The 22,244-nt window shown below is 42.5% G+C and overlaps 1 protein-coding gene across 2 annotated transcripts in view; it reads right to left on the reverse strand.

Annotated features, from left to right (window-relative positions):
* Nucleotides 1-10,612: 10,612 nt before the first annotated feature.
* Nucleotides 10,613-22,244, reverse strand: part of naif1 (nuclear apoptosis inducing factor 1) — a 29,342-nt gene continuing 17,710 nt past the window's right edge. Inside the window, exons 2-3 of one of the 2 annotated variants that reach the window (XM_061980654.1) lie at nt 15,018-15,068; nt 10,613-11,756 (exon numbers count right to left, since the gene is read on the reverse strand). In XM_061980654.1, the coding sequence (XP_061836638.1) occupies nt 11,206-11,756; nt 15,018-15,068 (602 nt within the window). In that variant the 3' untranslated portion in view covers nt 10,613-11,205. The remainder of the gene's footprint in view (nt 11,757-15,017; nt 15,069-22,244) is intronic. The other variant, XM_061980655.1, reaches the window with a different exon arrangement.

The raw sequence follows: 22,244 nt of genomic DNA on the forward strand, positions 1-22,244 counted from the left end.
ACGGTTAATGCTTTCCAGCCTGGCGAAGCTTAACAATGCTGTTGCTAACGACGCCATTGAATCAAACTTAGCTACGGACCTCGACAGAGCTATGATAAAAACATTAGCTCTCCACCTACGCCAACCCTCATCTGCTCATCAACACCGAAGCTCACCTGCGTTCCAGCGATCGACGGAGCGACGAAGGACTTCACCCGATCATCGATGCGGTCGGCGGCTAGCGTCGGATAGCGCGTCTGCTATCCAAGTCAAAGTCCTCCTGGTTGTGTTGCTGTAGCCAGACGCTAATACACCGATCGCACCTACAGCTTTCTTCTTTGCAGTCTCCATTGTTCATTAAACAAATTGCAAAAGATTCACCAACACAGATGTCCAGAATACTGTGGAATTTTGCGATGAAAACTGAGCTTTTTGTATTGGATACAATGGCGTCCCAATACTTCCGTTTCAACCATCGACGTCACGCGCATACGTCATCATACCTAGACGTTTTCAACCGGAAGTTTCGCAGGAAATATAAAATTGCACTTTATAAGTTAACCCGGCCGTATTGGCATGTGTTGCAATGTTAAGATTTCATCATTGATATATAAACTATCAGACTGCGTGGTCGGTAGTAGTGGGTTTCAGTAGGCCTTTAAGTGCACCTTATAGTCCGAAGAATACGGTAAATGCTACATTTTAAAGCGCCAGTGTCAAAACTGAAGGCACATCTGGCCCAACACATCATTTTATGGTGACGGCAAAATGAAAATAATGTTTGTCAAAAAGGCACTTCATCTGTCCTGTTAAATGTATTAAAATGTTAACAAAAAAACATGTTCTGCATGCTACTGCAGTTCTTAACTTATCACTAAATGCCATACATAAACCATTTTAAGATGTTGTCATTCAAACCATCCATCCATCCATCTTCTTCCACTTATCCGAGGTTGGGTCGCGGGGGCAGCAGCCTAAGCAGGGAAGCCCAGACTTCCCTCTCCCCAGCCACTTCGTCCAGCTCTTCCCGGGGGATCCCGAGGCGTTCCCAGGCCAGCCGGGAGACATAGTCTTCCCAACGTGTCCTGGGTCTTCCCCGTGGCCTCCTACCGGTCGGACGTGCCCTAAACACCTCCCTAGGGAGGCGTTCAGGTGGCATCCTGACCAGATGCCCGAAGCACCTCATTTGGCTCCTCTCGGTCTGGAGGAGCAGCGGCTTTACTTTGAGCTCCTCCCGGATGACAGAGCTTCTCACCCTGTCTCTAAGGGAGAGCCCTGCCACCCGGGGGAGGAAACTCATTTCGGCTGCTTGTACCCGTGATCTTGTCCTCTCGGTCATAACCCACAGCTCATGATCAGGTGATGATGTCTTTGACATTTGTCTTCAGGGTCTTGTGGGTCAATGCAGAGTATGTAGCTGCCTGCTGCTCCAACATATCATAAGTGGAGTTCCACCTCGTTGGGACATCATGTATGAGCTTATGAGTAGGCTGCTTTAGCATTTCTTGTTTTGTCTTACTTAAAGGCCTACTGAAACCCACTACTACCGACCACGCAGTCTGATAGTTTATATATCAATGATGAAATCTTAACATTGCAACACATGCCAATACGGCCGGGTTAGCTTACTAAAGTGCAATTTTAAATTTTGCGCAAAATATCCTGCTGAAAACGTCTCGGTATGATGACGCCTGCGCGTGACATCACGGATTGTAGAGGACATTTTGGGACAGCATGGTGGCCAGCTATTAAGTCGTCTGTTTTCATCGCAAAATTCCACAGTATTCTGGACATCTGTGTTGGTGAATCTTTCGCAATTTGTTCAATGAACAATAGAGACAGCAAAGACGAAAGCTGTAGGTGGGAAGCGGTGTATTGCGGGCGGCTGTAGCAACACAAACACAGCCGGTGTTTCATTGTTTACATTCCCGGAAGATGAGAGTCAAGCTTTACCATTGGCCTGTGGAGAACTGGGACAACAGAGACTCTTACCAGGAGGACTTTGAGTTGGATGCGCAGACGCGGTACCGTGAGTACGCAAGCAGCTGCGGCTTCCAAACATTTGATCGCTTGCCCGTACGTGCGTGCCGCTATGTGCATGTCACGTACGTAACTTTGGGGACTTTGGGGAAATATATGTGCTGTATGAACTTTGGGGAGGTGAACGGTACTTTGGGCTGTGGGATTGAGTGTGTTGTGCAGGTGTTTGAGTTGTATTGGCGGGTTATATGGACGGGAGGGGGAGGTGTTTGTTATGCGGGATTAATTTGTGGCATATTAAATATAAACCTGGTTTTGTTGTGGCTAATAGAGTATACAGTATATATGTCTTGTGTTTATGTACTGTTTTAGTCATTTCCAGCTGAATATCAGGTCCCACCCGCCTCTCACAGCATCTTTCCTATCTGAATCGCTTCCACTGCCCTCTAGTCCTTCACTCTCACTTTCCTCATCCACAAATCTTTCATCTTCGCTCAAAATAATGGGGAAATCGTCGCTTTCTCGGTCCGAATCGCTCTCGCTGCTGGTGGCCATGATTGTAAACAATGTGCAGATGTGAGGAGCTCCACAACCTGTGACGTCACGCTACTCGTCTGCTACTTCCAGTACAGGCAAGGCTTTTTTATCAGCGACCAAAAGTTGTGAACTTTATCGTCGATGTTCTCTACTAAATCCTTTCATCAAAAATATGGCAATATCGCGAAATGATCAAGTATGACACATAGAATGGACCTGCTATCCCCGTTTAAATAAGAAAATCGCATTTCAGCAGGCCTTTAAGCACATGAGCAGCTGTTGTGCTTGGGTGGAAGTAGGAAACCTCCTTCCTGATCCTCCCAAGGAGGCGCTCCATCCTATTGACTGAGATTCCCTTCTGTGATGCCAAATTCACTACATGTGCAAAGCACCCTACCTGTGGTCCCAGTCCTGACTCATTCACTGCATTTATTTGATTTTTGGTATTATCACGTGTGACTGGGTTATCTTTATCTTCCATTCCTCCACTGCTTATGTCAGTACCTGCGCAAGGTGACTCTTGTAGAGGCAGAGGGGGCGTGTCTTCTCATCTCCCAGTCTGCTGTGATGAAGTGAGCGCTTATCGTCACATAGTTCCCCTGGACGTCCACCCGTCTGTCATGAGCGCAACAGATGATGCTGGGGATATTCATCTTTTTTCTTCTCCTGCTCATAAAGATCTGGCACAATCTTATCGCTGAAGTGGGTGCGCGACGGGATGGCGTAACGTGGCTCAAGCACGTTCAGCATGTGTTTAAAACCCTTGTTTTGCACAAGAGAGTCTGCACCTATAAACACACCGATTAAATGGCGCGGGGCGTTCAAGCACCTCTGTTACTCCGCTCGCCATGACCACGCTGTGTGTGGACTGAACGTGCCAACAACTTTTTTTTTTTGTTTCATATATCAAACCGCGGATCACGTGTGTGCCTCCCCTCCCCACACCCACACCCAGACAGACACACACACACACACACACACACACACACACACACACACACACACACACACACACACACACACACACACACACACACACACACACTCTTTTCTTCTCTCCGGCTTGTGACAGAGGAAGATTCAGAAGGACGACACTGCAGCGCTCCAATAAAACACACTCAGATCTTCTGTTTCTAGCCGATACTACATAAAAAGTAACGTAAAATAACGCAGTAACGCATCATGTAGAAACGGTAACTGAGTTAAAGTAAAGTTAAAGTTAAAGTACCAATGATTGTCACACACACACTAGGTGTGGCGAGATTATTCTCTGCATTTGACCCATCACCCTTGATCACCCCCTGGGAGGTGAGGGGAGCAGTGGGCAGCAGCGGTGGCCGCGCCCGGGAATCATTTTGGTGATTTAACCCCCAATTCCAACCCTTGATGCTGAGTGCCAAGCAGGGAGGTAATGGGTCCCATTTTTATAGTCTTTTGTATGACTCGGCCGGGATTTGAACTCACAACCTACCGATCTCAGGGCGGACACTCTAACCACTAGGCCACTGAGTAGGTTTTTTTTAGAGTTACTGAATATAAAAAATAACGCGTTAGATAACTAGTTACCGCCGAAACTAACGGCGTTACAGTAACGCATTACTTTGTAACGCGTTAGTCCCAACACTGTAGAGCGGTATACGCTAGGTCAGGAGAAAATACAGAGGCTATTTCGTCCCAACAAGCCTGTTTCGCAGGTTTCCCTGCTCTTCAGGGGATTGTATTTAAAATACCTCCTCTTATTTAAAATCCCCCGAAGAGCAGGGCTTGTAGGGATGAAATACCCTCTGTATTTTTTCCTGACCTAATGTATATATATATATATATATATATATATACACCATACTTGCCAACCTTGAGACCTCCGATTTCGGGAGGTTGGTGGGTGGGTGGGTGGGGGCGTGGTTAAGAGGGGAGGAGTATATTTACAGCTAGAATTCACCAAGTCAAGTATTTCATACATACATATATATATATATATATATATATATATATATATATATATATATATATATATATATATATAATCCTGAAAATATGCAAATAAAACTGTGTTTAGATAATTGATACTTCAAACTTGCATAAATATAACATGAATATAACATAACTTGGCTTCTGAGAGCTTCAAAATGTAATGAATAAAATGCTAAAGTTGTTGATAAACAAGCAATTATTTTAATAATTAAATATGGTCATTTTAAATGAATTATTATGATAATTTCAAATTCATTATTTCAAATATGTTTATTTTAATGTACAGGTATAATTCTATGGCTGGATGTAATAAGGAGTCAGAAAAAATACAAATAAAAATACAATTAATTTTGATGTTTTTAGCAAAATAGAGTAAAAATGTATTTAGTTTTTTTTTTAATTAATAAATATATTTATTTTTAGGTAAGATAAACATAATAATACAATTTATCTCTAGTCTGGATGATTTAGTTCTTGTCACCCTGTTGTCCTCCCGTCGTGAAAAAAGGCTGTTCTCACTCAGGTCCGCATGGAGCTGGAGGGGGCGTGGCCTCCAGCTATGGCTGAAAATCGGGAGATTTTCGGGAGAATATTTGTCCCGGGAGGTTTTCGGGTGAGGCGCTGTATTTCGGGAGTCTCCCGGAAAATTCGGGAGGGTTGGCAAGTATGATACACACACACACACAGGTATATGTCTGTGTATGTATAAATATATATACACACAGACCAGCCCCCGCCAAATTTTTTAACCCAATGCGGCCCCCATGTCAAAAAGTTTGGGGACCCCTGTTTTAGAGGCTCGTAACTCTAATGTATGCCGGCAACTTAAAGCATAACAAAAAGCTGAGAGACTGAGTGTCTCAAAACTCTTCAATTGGGATACTTGTAAGTTGAGGTACCACTGTAGTTGTAAAACACCAATTAAATTGATATAAATTCATTTTTTTGGGCAACGTTGATTTGAGACACAAATATTTTGAGTTATGAGCTCAGTTGTACTAATACTGTATATTTTATGTGGTTCAAATATGCAGTATTCATCCATTCGTTATAGCTCCTGCCAACATGGTGGTGTAAACAAAACTAGTCATGTGACACACAAATTGTTCTTTGACTCATCAATACAAAATAACCTGCTGGGTCTTTTTGAGTGGTCTTGGCAATATTTTGATGTAATGTAAATGACATAAGCTGCACAGTGGCTTAGTGATTTGGCCACTCACATTAAGGAGGTAGAGGAATCTCTGATGGAGTTTGCAGCCACATACTAAATCATGTATGTTAAAGGGGAACAATGATTTTCCTCTTTTCTGACTTAAAAATGTTGTTACAATGTTGGTTAAGATATAGTTTATGCATTTAGGTGTGAGCTTGCAAGCAGTTTTTGATGCCTCTGAACAATGTTTTTCAGTCTTTTTTTTATCAGTTTAATAGTCGTTAGCACATGGGGATCCTAACACCTGATTGGTTACCCGCACTTTCACTTGTCTATGGAACTTCAACTAAGCGAAGGAGTACTGGTACCTTGGTTGATACGTTTTTAAACTATCTGATTGACCACACATTCTTCTTATTGGAAGGTGCCGTATACCTCCTCTTATTGTATTTCTCCATCCATCCATCCATCCATCCATCCATCTTCTTCCGCTTATCCGAGGTCGGGTCGCGGGGGCAGCAGCCTGAGCAGGGAAGCCCAGACTTCCCTGTCCCCAGCCACTTCGTCCAGCTCCTCCCGGGGGATCCCGAGGCGTTCCCAGGCCAGCCGGGAGACATAGTCTTCCCAACGTGTCCTGGGTCTTCCCCGTGGCCTCCTACCGGTTGGACGTGCCCTAAACACCTCCCTAGGAAGGCGTTCGGGTGGGATCCTGACCAGATGCCCGAACCACCTCATCTGGCTTCTCTCGATGTGGAGGAGCAGCGGCTTTACTTTGAGCTCCTCCCGGATGACAGAGCTTCTCATCCTATCTCTAAGGGAGAGCCCCGCCACCCGGCGGAGGAAACTCATTTCGGCCGCTTGTACCCGTGATCTTGTACTTTCGGTCATAACCCAAAGCTCATGACCATAGGTGAGGATGGGAACGTAGATCGGCCGGTAAATTGAGAGCTTTGCCTTCCGGCTCAGCTCCTTCTTCACCACAACGGATCGATACAGCGTCCGCATTACTGAAGATCCGCCTGTCGATCTCACGATCCACTCTTCCCTCACTCGTGAACAAGACTCCGAGGTACTTGAACTCCTCCACTTGGGGCAAGATCTCCTCCCCAACCCGGAGATGGCACTCCACCCTTTTCCGGGCGAGAAACATGGACTCGGACTTGGAGGTGCTGATTCTCATCCCAGTCACTTCACACTCAGCTGCGAACCGATCCAGTGAGAGCTGAAGATCCTGGCCAGATGAAGCCATCAGGACCACATCATCTGCAAAAAGCAGAGACCTAATCCTGCAGCCACCAAACCGGATCCCCTCAACGCCTTGACTGCGCCTAGAAATTCTGTCCATAATAGTTATGAACAGAATCGGTGACAAAGGGCAGCTTTGGCGGAGTCCAACCCTCACTGGAAACGTGTCCGACTTACTGTCGGCAATGCGGACCAAGCTCTGACACTGATCATACAGGGAGCGGACTGCCACAATCAGACAGTCCGATACCCCATACTCTCTGAGCACACCCCACAGGACTTACCAAGGGACACGGTCGAATGCCTTCTCCAAGTCCACAAAGCACATGTAGACTGGTTGGGCAAACTCCTATGCACCCTCAAGGACCCTGCCGAGAGTATAGAGTATTTCTTTATATTATAAACCAATGACCACACTGTTTGATTGGAGATCTGCTTTACAATGTAAATGTTGTTACTCACATTCATATCTTAAAAACACAAATAGCTCATCTCACTTTTGTTTCCTCTAAAGAGCTCTCCTAGTGATAAAAGTTCAGACCCTTGGTTTAAGTGGACCATTTTTTAAAGTAAACACAGTGGACCAGGACTTGCAGAGTTGGCTGACTAAAAGGGTTTGTGGACATAAACAGGGTCAACTTAAACCAGTTCCACTGCATTACTAACTGCAATGCATGATTATGATCAGAAATTATGATACTAAAACAAGAGTAGATAACATTTTTATCTTAAAAAAAGGATCATTCATATGTCACTGGCAGTTTTCAAAAGTATCATGTTTTTGTGATATACAGTAGAGGCCAAAAGTTTGGACATACCTTCTCCTCATTCAATGCGTTTTCTTTGCTTTCATGACTATTTACATTGTAGATTGTCACTGAAGGCATCAAAACTATGAATGAACACATGTGGAGTTATGTACTTAACAAAAAAAAAAGGTAAAATAACTGAAAACATGTTTTATATTCTAATTTCTTCAAAATAGCCACCCTTTGCTCTGATTACTGCTTTGCACACTCGATAAGCTTCATGCACACCTGTGATGTGAAAAACATTTCAGGTGACTACCGTTTGAAGCTCATCGAGAGAATGTGCAAAGCAATAATCAGAGCAAAGGGTGGCTATTTTGAAGAAACTAGAATATAAAACATGTTTTCAGTTATTTCACCTTTTTTTGTTAAGTACATAACCCTGCATGTGTTAATTCCTAGTTTTGATGCCTTCAGTGACAATCTAGTTTCTTCAAGATATTTGAACATATGAATAATATAATATTCTAGTTTCTTCAAAATAGCCACCCTTTGCTCTGATTACTGCTTTGCACACTCTTGGCATTCTCTCGATGAGCTTCAAGCGCACCTACGAAGTGAAAACAATTTCAGATGACTACCTCTTGAAGCTCATCGAGAGAATGCCAAGAGTGTGCAACGCAATAATCAGAGCAAAGGGTGGCTATTTTGAATAAACTAGAATATAAAACATGTTTTCAGTTATTTCACCTTTTTTTGTTAAGTACATAAACCTGCATGTGTTAATTCATAGTTTTGATGTATTCAGTGACAATCTACAATGTAAATAGTCATGAAAATAAAGAAAACGCATTGAATGAGAAGGTATGTCCAAACTTTTGGCCTCTATTGTATTTTTGACTGATGTACCATTTAATCTCATATTTTAAAGACAAGTTCATGACATTATTCATCTACCGTATTTTTCGGACTATAAGTCGCAGTTTTTTTCATAGTTTGACTTATACTCAGGAGCGACTTATGTGTGAAATTATTAACACATTACCGTAAAATATCAAATAATATTATTTATCTCATTCACGTAAGAGACTAGACGTATAAGATTTCATGGGATTTAGCGATTAGGAGTGACAGATTGTTTGGTAAACGTATAGCATGTTCTATATGTTATACCGGTAGTTATTTGAATGACTCTTACCATAATATGTTACGTTAACATACCAGGCACGTTCTCAGTTGGTTATTTATGCCTCATATAACGTACACTTATTCAGCCTGTTGTTCACTATTCTTTATTTATTTTAAATTGCCTTTCAAATGTTTATTCTTGGTGTTGGGTTTTATCAAATAAATTTCCCCAAAAAATGCGACTTATATATGTTATTTTCCTTCTTTATTATGCATTTTCGGCCGGTGCGACTTATACTTCGGAGCGACTTATACTCCGAAAAATACGATACTTAAATATAAAGGAAAAAACAATGTACACGGTAAAAGCGATACACACTAGGGGTGGGCATTAGACTAACCCTTCTGGATTGACTATGGGAAAGCTGAGTGATCAATGCATCTATTTTAATTTGTTCAATCAATATTTTTAATGGACCAGTAGTATCACTCTGAATATTCTGTACACCTTTTCTGATTCTAGTGTTTGATCACCTGCCAATATCTGACACTATGTAATACTCCTTTGGACAGCAAACAAGTTGAGACGGAATCAACCGTGCCTCTGATATTTACAACTAAATAGTGCAATCCAGTTTGGTGAAATGGCATCAAAGAATGATTAATAGACGCTCAGCTCAATGAGCAATTGATTAATTATCCGGCCCATCCCTAATAAGCACAGTAACTCCTAAATTAAATTATATTCCTAATCAGTACAAGTCACAGGTGGAGAAAATCCTCAGTGCTGAACTCTGTAGAACTTGCACCTGGCTCGCTGACAACAAGCTATCCATACACTTGGGTAAAACGGAATCCATCCTGTTTGGGTCCCACATCAACCTTAAAAAAGTCAGTGACTTCACTATAAAAGTGGGTGACATTGTTATCACCAGGAAAGATGAGGTCACCTACCTAGGTTCCATTCTAGAGGCTAATCTTTCCTGTGATAAAATGGCAACCAAGGTAATCAAAAAGGTCAACCAACGAACGAGATTTCTCTATAGAATCTCCTCTCTGGTCAAGAAAAGCACCATGAGGATTCTAGCGGGAACTCTCGTTCAACCCTTTTTCGATTACGCATGCACCTCCTGGTACCCTAGCACCTCCAAAACCCTCAAATCTTAACTCCAAACATCCCAGAACAAGCTAGTCAGATTACTTCTAGACCTCCACCCCAGATCACACCTCACTCCTACCCACTTCTCCAAAGTGGGCTGGCTCAGGGTGGAGGACAGAGTAAAACAACTTGCACTGAGCCTAGTCTATAAAATCCGCTACACCTCCCTGATACCGAAGTACATGTCAAACTGACCGCCATAACCACAAAACCAGGAGGAGCTCCACTAACCACGTTAAACCCAGATTCCGATCTAACAAAGGTCTTAACTCCTTCTCTTTCTATGGCACATCAATGTGAAATGCGCTCCCAACAGGTATAAAAGAAAGGGCATCTCTATCCTCCTTCAAAACCGCACTAAAAGAACGCCTCCAGGCAACTTCAACCCTAAACTAACACCCTCCCCGGATTGTTAATAATCAAATGTAAACAATCAAATGCAGATACTTTTCTTATGCCTTCTGATTTCTCTCTCTCTCTCTATGTCCACTTCTTGCTGTACATATCCTACCAAGTCAGACCTACACTGTTTCAATATCCATTTCTCTGTTCTCAATTGTTGATGACTGATGATAACAACCAAACCTAACCCCCCCCTCCACAACCCAAATTGTAAATAATGTAAATAATTAAATGTATACACCCTGATGATTATCTTGTGTGATGACTGTATTATGATGATAGTATATCCCACTGAGGTGAGTTTTTCCTTGCCCTTATGTGGGCTCTGTACCGAGGATGTCGTTGTGGCTTGTGCAGCCCTTTGAGACACTTGTGATTTAGGGCTATATAAATAAACATTGATTGATTGATTGATTGATATATGATTGTATATATCTGTATCATGAATCAATTTAAGTGGACCCCGACTTAAACAAGTTGAAAATCTTATTCGAGTGTTACCATTTAGTGGTCAATAATAGGAATATGTACTTCACTGTGCAACCTACTAATAAAAGTCTCAATCAATCAATCAATCAAAGTAGAGATTACCTGCGTTAATCGTAGTGAGTATGTAATGTTTAGGAAAAACACTGGTTGAGTTATTTTTTGGTTTCATTGGTCAAGGTCAAACATCTAAAAACAAGACTGGCTTTAATATTCTGGATGAAAACAACATTTCGGTTTTCCACCTAAAGTTACTCTCAAAAACTATAAAAGTTCAAACTAAAGTCAACAACTGACTGTTTTCCAATTTGGAAAAAAGCTCCATTTTTGTACATGCTTCCTAAGGCAACTCTGAAATGTTTTTCAAGGCTTTGTTGAAGTCTATGTGCAGGAATTCCTCAGAGAGGGAGAGTCTATTGTGTTGCCTCAGTTTGTGCAGCAGGTGGCGATGTCGCGGGCCTGTTCTGCTCATCTATTAAAGCCGCATCAGTTGTGACCGCTGCTGCCGCGCTGCCCGAGTTTGTGACTTCAGTCCCGCTCTGCATAAATTTGCGCAAATCTTTTAGAGCAGGCCTGAGCATCTGCACCAGAGCGAGCAGTGCAGCTTGGGTACCTTCCAAGGCCTGAGCTTGTCGCTCCTGTGCAAAAACCTGGGCCTCCTGGGAGTGGCGCATCATCTGGAGAAGCTGGTTCTGACCCTCGAGGTGCTGGGCTATCTGTCGGATGTGGACGTTGGTGACCCTCTGCTCCTGCAATAGTCGGGCTGAGTTGAGGGCAATGCGGCTCTTCAATTCCTGAGGCTTCGCCTGACTCTGAGGCGGTAGCGGCGAGGACGCTGTAGATGACTCCAACACTTCTACTGGAGCTTCGACAGTTGCCACCACAGGAGGCGCTGAATCGCCTACGGTTGTCGTGCAGTATTCTACCATGTCGCCGTCTTCTAATGCTTGGTAGGCTGTTTCAGCTGGAAACACAACACAGAAGAGTCATTTGAAGCAAGAAAACTGACATTTGTGGCACTTTTCAAATGCACATTACAGGCTAAGCTCTAGTCCCTAGGTGTCAAAGTCAAGGCCCGCGAATGAATTATGTATGGTCCCCCCGGGATGATATTTGATTAGTATTAGAACCGGCCCGCAGGCCACTGCCGCCTGCTGCTGTTTTGCCTGCACCAATACTCCATTCCCCACAATGTAGCATGTAATGGTATCCCGCAAACTCACTCAATTGGGCCTCACCATTCAGGGCAGATGTCAACTTTCAGCAACCCCCCTCCCCAATAATGGCTAAACAGAAGGTGGACGGTGAGGACAGGGGGTTTCAAACCAGGTGGGAGGCAGAGTACATTTTCATGGAGGTAAAGGCAAGCCTGTGTGTCTTCTGTGTGGAGCAAGTGTGTCTGTAATGATATACAAACCCCGTTTCTGTATGGAGTTTGCATGTTCTCCCCATGACTGCCTAGGTTCCCTCCGGGTACTCCAGCTTCCTCCCACCTCCAAAAACATGCACCTGGGGATAGGTTGATTGGCAACAATAAATAGGCCCTTGTGTGTGAATGTGAGTGTGAATGTTGTCTGTCTATCTGTGTTGGCCCTGCGATGAGGTGGCGACTTGTCCAGGGAGTACCCCGCCTACCGCCCGAATTCAGCTGAGACAGGCTCCAGCACCCCCCGGAAGGGACAAGCGGTAGAAAATGGATGGATGGATGGATGTATTATTGACTGCAGACAAGTCTAAACGCAAAATGGCCATTCAAGCTGATGTCAGTTTCCCTTTAGAACACCCACAAGTTAATTGATTGTGACACTGTGCCGCATGGCAACGTTGGAAAGCACACAACATTCAGATGTGTCGATGGGTAGTTGGATGGTGTCGCGGCGATATGATTCAGGAGCAAGTAAAACAAAGAAAAAGTCAAAACAACAAGAGAATTGTGCTTCATGTGAAGGTGGGCAAGACGTTGACATAAAAAGAGAAACTCTGTGCCATAAACACTCCTGCTGTCACCACTGAGAGTGTTCTAGTCTTAGTGGCGAATGGTACACATATAAAAATATTTATTCCAGCAGACTGAAGACGACTTTGAAATCCTTTTTAATTTGTTCTGATTGGCAATATCTGTTCTCTGCCCCGGCGTCGCCAATGAAGGCCAACGTCCTAGGTGTGCGAAAGCATGTATGCGCATCTCTGATGATACACTCTTCTCGTTGCATTTGTGCAAGCCAACTGATTAAACTTCCACACAACGGGCAAGATAGTCCAGAACAATAGCAACCTTCCTCTGGATATCAGTCAGGGAGCGAACGGTCTTTTCCTTCGGATTTAAAACTCCTTCCATCAATCGACAAAGCCTTTTAAATGAACTTTGAGACATTAAAACGTTTTGTTTCCAAGATTTTCTTCTGGAAATTCATTCGAAAAAACTCCGCCGCTTGTCTTTGCGTCCGACCCGATACATCCTTGGTAATTACATCATGTCCATAGCGCAATCCAAGATAATTTTTTGATACTGTCTGCTATTTAAAGGGGAACATTATCACAATTTCAGAATGGTTAAAACCATTAAAAATCAGTTCCCAGTGGCTTATTATATTTTTCGAAGTTTTTTTCAAATTTTACCCATCACGCAATATCCCTAAAAAAAGCTTCAAAGTGCCTGATTTTAACCATTGTTATAAACACCCGTCCATTTTCCTGTGACGTCACATAGTGAAGCCAACACAAACAAACATGGCGCATAGAACAGCAAGCTATAGCGACATTAGCTCGGATTCAGACTCGGATTTCAGCGGCTTAAGCGATTCAGCAGATTACGCATGTATTGAAACGGATGGTTGTAGTGTGGAGGCAGGTAGCGAAAACGAAATTGAAGAAGAAACTGAAGCTATTGAGCCATATCGGTTTGAACCGTATGCAAGCGAAACCGACGAAAACGACACAACAGCCAGCGACACGGGAGAAAGCGAGGACGAATTCGGCGATCGCCTTCTAACCAACGATTGGTATGTGTTTGTTTGGCATTAAAGGAAACTAACAACTATGAACTAGGTTTACAGCATATGAAATACATTTGGCAACAACATGCACTTTGAGAGTGCAGACAGCCCAATTTTCATCAATTAATATATTCTGTAGACATACCCTCCTCCGCGCTCTTTTCCTGTAAGCTGATCTGTCCAGTATTGGAGTTGATGTCAGCATGCCAGGGAAGCTAGGGTCGATGTGAGCCAAGACATCCAGGGGGTTTAGCTCGCTCGTCTGCGGGAACAAACTGCCGCCATTGCTTGCCGTGCTACCGAGGTCCTTCGTCCCTGAATTGCTCACACACTCCGACAGATTCAATGGGGGTCTGGTGGCAGATTTCTTTGACTTTATCGTTGGAAATGCATCTGCTTTGAGTGTCGCAGGATATCCACACATTCTTGCCATCTCTGTCGTAGCATAGCTTTCGTCGGTAAAGTGTGCGGAACAATCGTCCAATTTCTTGCCACTTTCGCATCTTTGGGCCACTGGTGCAACTTTAATCCGTCCCTGTTCGTGTTGTTACACCCTCCGACAACACACGACGAGGCATGATGTCTCCAAGGTACGGAAAACAGTCGAAAAAACGGAAAATAACAGAGCTGATTTGACTCGGTGTTTGAGAAAATGGCGGATTGCTTCCCGATGTGACGTCACAACGTCATCGCTCCGAGAGCGAATATTAGAAAGGCGTTTAATTCGCCAAAATTCACCCATTTAGAGTTCGGAAATCGGTTAAAAAAATATATTGTCTTTTTTCTGCAACATCAAGGTATATATTGACGCTTACATAGGTCTGGTGATAATGTTCCCCTTTAACATCAACATAGCCATTAGATGTAATATTTGTAACCTGTGCCAATATTCAGTTAAAACGAGTTGTAAGGATCCACAAATGTGACGTCCTAGGTCAAACGGAAAGGTAAGTCAGTTATCAGCGCTAAAATTAAATAAGCACCCCCCAGTGTACGAGAGGCACATGGCATATGACTAATAGTCATGGACACTTTGACTGCACATGTAGGTGTGAAAATGCAAAAAAACGAACTATTTGAGAAATCGGACTAATTTAGTGCATGGAAACGTACTGAGTGTGAGGAACATGTTTTACTGTACTAAATGAGAAACACATTCACGTAGACTAAGGCGGATAGGTACAATTCTAAGAGTGTATGAAATGGTTGAACAGAGGCAAAAACCTTACCATTCAGGGACTTTGCTTCATCACAAACTGTTGCAGAGCCTGCTGGAATAGCTAAATTAAACACAAACAGAAAAAGAGAAAATTACCTCCAGCTCTCACACTAGGGCTGCACAATTAATCGGTAAAAAATCGTGATCTCGATTCAAATATGTACGCGATCCCATTTTTTAACCGACGCGGCACGGCATATGCCTCCTCCCTCAACAAACATAAAGCGTCTAAACAAGGCGTGGCAGCAGAGGGAAAGTGAAAATTACGCAGAACAATTTCGGTGTTAAGGACAGTAAAATGGACGAAAACCTAACTGGTAATTATGGATGGGCAGTGAAAACCCTGTTTTATGCCAACGCGCATAATAGTGACCAGACCAAAATAGGAAGTACCGTATTTTTCGGACTATAAGTCGCAGTTTTTTTCATAGTTTGGCCGGGGGTGCGACTTACACTCAGGAGCGACTTATGTGTGAAATTATTAACACATTAGTGTAAAATATAAAATAATATTATTTAGCTCATTCACGTAAGAGACTAGACGTATAAGATTTCATGGGATTTAGCGATTAGGACTGACAGATTGTTTGTTAAACGTATAGCATGTTCTATATGTTATAGTTATTTGAATGACTCTTACCATAATATGTTACGTTAACATACCAGGCACATTCTCAGTTGGTTATTTATGCCTCATATAACGTACACTTATTCAGCTTGTTGTTCACTATTCTTTATTTATTTTAAATTGCCTTTCAAATGTCTATTCTTGGTGTTGGCTTTTATCAAATACATTTCCCCAAAAAATGCGACTTATATATGTTTTTTTCCTTCTTTATTGTGCATTTTCGGCAGGTGCGACTTATACTCCGAAAAATACGGTAGCTATCGGTGGCTTATTTGAGTGCTAAAACAATTCATTGACAGAATAATGCAGCGATTCAGATGGACCAGGGGTCGGCAACCCGCGGCTCCGGAGCCGCATGCAGCTCTTTGATCACTCTGATGCGGCTCAGCAGCTTACTTGCTGGACCCCCCAATTTTCCCGTGAGACTTCCGAATGTCAGTGCCTCTCGCAGAAAACTCCCGGGATATATATTAACCGATTATCACCCTTACAACTATAATAAGGGCGTGCCATGATGGTACAACATTTGGTGCCCTCTACAATCTGTATTAACAGCGTGCCAGCCCAACACTTGTTCTACAATATACATCCTCTACTTGCACACATACGTGACAGCAAGGCATACTTGTTCAACAGCCACACAGGTTACACTGACGGTGGCCATATAAAACAACTTTAACACTCTTACTAATAATGCGCCACACTTTGAACCAAAACCAAACAAGAATGACAAACACATTTCGGGAGAACATCTGCACCTTAACACAACATAAACACAACAGAACAAACACCCAGAATCCCATGCAGCCCTGATTCTTCCGGGCTACATTATACACCCCTGCTACCACCAAACCCCTCCCCCACCCCAACCCTGCTCTCTCACACATCAACCCCCCCCCCCTCTCTGTGCGTCGGTTGACGTGGGCGGGGTTTGGTAGCGGGGGTGTATAATGTATAACGGAAGAGTTAGGGCTGCATGGGATTCTGGGTATTTGTCCTGTTGTGTTTATGTTGTGTTATGGTGCAGATGTTCTCCCGAAATGTGTTTGTCATTCTTGTTTGGTGTGGGTTCACAGTGTGGCGCATTATTAGTAAGAGTGTTAAAGTTTTTTTTATACCGCCACCGTCAGTGTAACCTGTGTGGTTGTTGACCAAGTATGTCTTGCTGTCACCTACGTGAGCAAGCGAAAGCCCATACAACGTGTGGCTGATCAGGCACATATTGGTGGTGGTTACTAAATGCTGTACCATCACGGTACGCATGACGCTGACAAGCGTCAATCGATTAAAATCCGCGTGCCGCACCAGCTATCAAATTCCATATAAAGATGTGGGCACCGTGTCTGAGACCCCTAGTTTATACAAGCACAAAGCAAAAAAAAAACTTTGTATGCAGTATTATTTCATTTAAAATTTCAAAATATTTTTGCGGCTCCCATTGTTTTCTATAATTTGTGAAACAGGTCAAAATGGCTCTTTGACTTGTAAAGGTTGCCGACACCTGAGATAGACAGACACAGTCTGATGCTCTTATTACATTTTATTGTTGCTCTTAACCTGTATTGCCACAATTAGTTTTAAAATGTAATTTGATTACTTATTACTCTTTCAAAAAGTAACTTAGTACTTGACTGATTACATTATTTTAAAGTAACTTGTCATAAGCCGGTTTGGCGGTGTATTTGGACCCAAAAGCAGATACAAATACAAAAAAGATGAACAAAAGGGAGCACACACGCAACAAACTCAAAAGCTCAAAGTCCGAATGATTAACAAAAAGCGACGGCAACATAAAATTGCCGTGCAAAACAAGATATAAAAAGGGAATAAAGTCACTGAACAAAAACTGGTAAATGCACAAATGATTGTATGAAATAAAACAACAGTGATTAAAAATTTGCATGAAAACTGATATTATGTACTTAATATCTCAGTGCGCTCTAAAAATAATTACTGAATGTGTCGTTTTTCGGCGTATTGTGTTGTTGTCGCGAGGGTTGGTTGAGGTGGAGGGGCGAGGTTAGGGGGGGCGGGGTTTGGTGGTAGCGGGGGGTGCATATTGTAGCGTCGCGGAAGAGTTAGTGCTGCAAGGGATTCTGGGTATTTGTTCTGTTGTGTTTATGTTGTGTTACGGTACGAATGTTCTCACGAAATGTGTTTGTCATTCTTGTTTGGCGTGGGTACACAGTGTGGCGCATATTTGTAACAGTGTTAAAGTTGTTTATATGGCCACCCTCAGTGTGACCTGTATGGCTGTTGATCAAGTATGCCTTGCAGTCACTCATGTCTGTGTAAAAACCGCCTACATTATGTGACTTGTTCGGCACGCTGTTTGAATGGAAGAAAAGCGAACGTGACGACAGGTTGTAGAGGACGCTAAAGACAGTGTCTTTAAGGCACGCCTCCAATATTGTTGTCCGGGTGGAAATCGGGTAGAAATTCGGGAGAATGGTTGCCCCGGGAGATTTTCGGGAGGGGCACTGAAATTCGGTAGTCTCCCTGGAAAATCGGGAGGGTTGGCAAGTATGTGCACACACATCTTTTTCTTGCACACACACAACACTTCTCATTCTCCGTCAATAATTTTTCAGGCACGGTATATTTACAAACATTTGTGAACTCTGAACACGACCATACAGATTAACACCAGCATGTCATTAAAGTCATTAACTTAAAACAGTTATGTTTATTTACAATTAAATAATAGCTCTCCTGTCCCGTGACACAAACGGCCGAATATCATTGCAAATAATAATAGCGTCCTCTGCTGCAACTTGTTCAGAAATTGCACAGTCCATACACCCACAACACATCTCATCTGCTTGTGTCATGGTGAACGACATCATCGATGTAAGATCAATGTAAAAACACGACAGTGGTTGCAACTTGAGACGCGGTCTCTCTTTTTTTAATAATTTTTTTTAACATAGTCAAGTCCTTTCTTTACTCTTCAAGCTGAGAGCACAGAAACATTTTCTAAAAATGTATTTGACACAAAAGTAAACTGTTAAATGAATTACATTTAAATAGCGCTTTTCTCTATAAAGACTCAAGGCGCTTTACATAGTGAAACCCATTATTTACATTTTTAAGCTACATTTAAACCAGTGTGGGTGGCACTGGGAGAAGGTGGGTAAAGTGTCTTGCCCAAGGACACAACAGCAGGGACTAAGATGACGGAAGCAGGGATCGAACCTGGAACCCTCATGCTGCTAGCACGGCCGCTCTACCAACCAAGTCATGACGTCCCCGAAAAGCACTCTATAGTGGTAAAATAGTGTAAAAGGTAAAAAAAAACAGAATTAATAACAATTAAAATGAAAATATTGAATTGTATTGTTTTTTAATATCACTATTGTTATGTAAATGTATTGTTATTACTATTATTTAGAGATGTCCGATAATGGCTTTTTTGCCGATATCCGATATTCCGATATTGTCCAACTCTTAATTACCGATTCCGATGTCAACCGATACCGATATATACAGTCGTGGAATTAACACATTATTATGCCTAATTTTGTTGTGATACCCCGCTGGATGCATTAAACAATGTAACAAGGTTTTCCAAAATAAATCAACTCAAGTTATGGAAAAAATGCCAACATGGCACTGCCATATTTATTATTGAAGTCACAAAGTGCATTATTTTTTTAAACATGCCTCAAAACAGCAGCTCGGAATTTGGGTCATGCTCTCCCTGAGAGAGCATGAGGAGGTTGAGGTGGGCGGGGTTGGGGAGGGGCGGGGGTAGAGGGTAGCGGGGGGTGCACATTGTAGCGTCCCGGAAGAGTTAGTGCTGCAAGGGGTTCTGGGTATTTGTTCTGTTGTGTTTATGTTGTGTTACGGTGCGGATGTTTGTCATTCTTGTTTGGTGTGGGTTCACAGTGTGGCGCATATTTGTAGCAGTGTTAAAGTTGTTTATACGGCCACCCTCAGTGTGACCTGTATGGCTGTTGACCAAGTATGCGTTGCATTCACTTATGTGTGTGAAAAGCCGTAGATATTATGTGATTGGGCCAGCACGCAAAGGCAGTGCTTTTAAGGTTTATTGGCGCTCTTTACTTCTCCCTACGTCCGTGTACACAGCGGCGTTTTAAAAAGTCATACATTTTACTTTTTAAAACAGATACCGATAATTTTGAAATCGATACCGATAATTTCCGATATTACATTTTAAAGCATTTATCGGCCGATAATATCGGCAGTCCGATATTATCGGACATCCCTACTATTATTATTATTTTACCTGTTGTGGTTTATTTGTTACTAATTTATATTTCTTTTTTTCTAACTATATTTAAAGTTGTGTTATAGTGGTACAATTAATACTATGGTTTTCAAATTAATGAATAATAGCGTTATTAATCGCGATTACAATATCAATCAAAATCATACTGATTATTATTTTTGCCATAATCGTTTAGCCCTATATAGTATATACCAGGGGTCGGCAACCTTTACCACTCAAAGAGCCATTTTGACCAGTTTCACAAATTAAAGAAGACAATGGGAGCCACAAAAATCTTTTGAAAATTAAAATGAAATAACACTGCATACAAAGTTTTTTTTCTTGCTTTGTGCTATGTATAAACCAAGGGTCTCAGACACGCGGCCCACACCTTAATATGAAAATTGAATGTTAGTGTAGCCCGCAAGATTTATATGAATGGCGCTTCACAGCGTCATACTTGTCAACCTTCCCGATTTTTCCGGGAGACTACAAATTTCAGGGCAATTATTCTCTCGAACGTGCCGTGAAGGTACAGCATTTAGCGCCCAGTACAACCAGTGTGTCGGCTCAGCCACACGTTGTATGGGGCTTCTGCTTGCTCACGTAAGTGACAGCAAGGCATACTTGGTCAAAAACCATACAGGTTACACTGACGTTGGCGGTATAAAAAACTTTATATATTTAACACCAGCATGTCATTAATGTGGCACACTGTGAACCCACACCAAACAAGAATGACAAACACATTTCGGGAGAACATCTGCACCGTAACACAACATAAACACAACAGAACAAATACCCAGAATCCCATGCAGCCCTAAGCAGGGTTGGGGTGGGGGCGGGGTTTGGTGGTAGCAGGGGTGTATAATGTAGCCCGGAAGAGTCAGGGCTGCATGGGATTCTGGGTATTTTTTCTGTTGTGTTTATTTTGTGTTAAGGTGCAGATGTTCTCCCGAAATGTGTTTGTCCTTCTTGTTTTGTTTTGGTTCAAAGTGTGGCGCATTATTAGTAAGAGTCTTAAAGTTGTTTTATATGGCCACCGTCAGTGTAACCTGTGTGGCTGTTGAGCAAGTATGCCCTGCTGTCACTTGCTTGTGCAAGTAGAAGATGCATACAACAAAAGGCTGGGCTGGCACGCTGTTTGTACAGATTGTAGAGGGCGCAAAATGCTGCACCATCATGGCACACCCTTATTATTATTATTAGGGTGAAAATCGGAGAATATTAATCCCGGGAGGGTCGGCAAGTATGCAGCTGAGCCGCATCAGAGTGATCAAAGAGCCGCATGCGGCTCCGGAGCCGCGGGTTGTCGACCCCTGGTATATACCATCAACTTGCTGGGGACCTTCTGATCGCAAAGACTAATTCAGCATTATGGTGAGTTGTATTTTTCATGCACTTATTTTTGCTGTATTTATCTACCAAGACGTGGAAGGTTGGTCCATGAAAAGAATCCCTACATTAAACAGGTTGCTGGTGCAAAAAAAGTTGAAGACCCCTGCTCTATTCTACTATAGTTGCAAGTTAGTGCAGCAGTGCATGCGCTATGGAAATAGTGTTGTTTGGTATGTCACCGTTTTTTCTTTGCGCACAAAGACAATCAGGAGCTTGTTTGAAAGATCTTGACATGTAGTTTAACCAGCAAAAAAATGAAAATCATTAACTTTAACCACTAGCTCGTAATGATGCCGTAAAGACGGGATATACAATTTGGGGGTAACCTATGCTCAATGTGCATCACAGGATTACTATTAGGATAACTACATTAATAAATATACTCCCCAAGAAGCCACCCATCATGCACAATGCCAGCTTGTAGTATGTTCCCAATCATGCTATTACTTACTAAGAATGTAAAAATCATGTGTTGAACCCAGGCCACATCGCTACAATATTGCATCATTATATTTGCAAATCACATATGATTTGTACATTGATCCAATAAAAATATTTCCTGTTGACATTTACATATTCGTTATATGATGGCGAGCAATGAGTGTGCAGTCGATAGCTCCGATTACATTAGGAAAACCGGCTGTTGCTTTAAACTGCGCTTTATGTCCGGCCTGTTCAGCTGCCTTGTACGGGGAATTTAAAATACCTGGCTAAAATGCTGATAATTGAATGTGTTTTTGCACCAGTTTGCCTAAGCTTTTATATTCATTAGTGTAATTGCACACACACGGTTGTGGTAATTGTGCACACCAATCATTCTGAGGAGTAATTGTTTGACATTTCTTTAATTACCAACCATCTCTGAGTGTCGCCAAAATATCCACAGTATGTAGAAAAATAATAACAACAGCAAAGCAGCCTTTGACATACTGCAGACATTGACGAGAACTCAGCAACCTCGGGCTGCAGTCATCGAGAGC

The sequence above is a fragment of the Nerophis lumbriciformis genome, linkage group LG20 (assembly GCF_033978685.3).
Source record: "Nerophis lumbriciformis linkage group LG20, RoL_Nlum_v2.1, whole genome shotgun sequence".
Classification (NCBI taxonomy): domain Eukaryota; kingdom Metazoa; phylum Chordata; class Actinopteri; order Syngnathiformes; family Syngnathidae; genus Nerophis; species Nerophis lumbriciformis.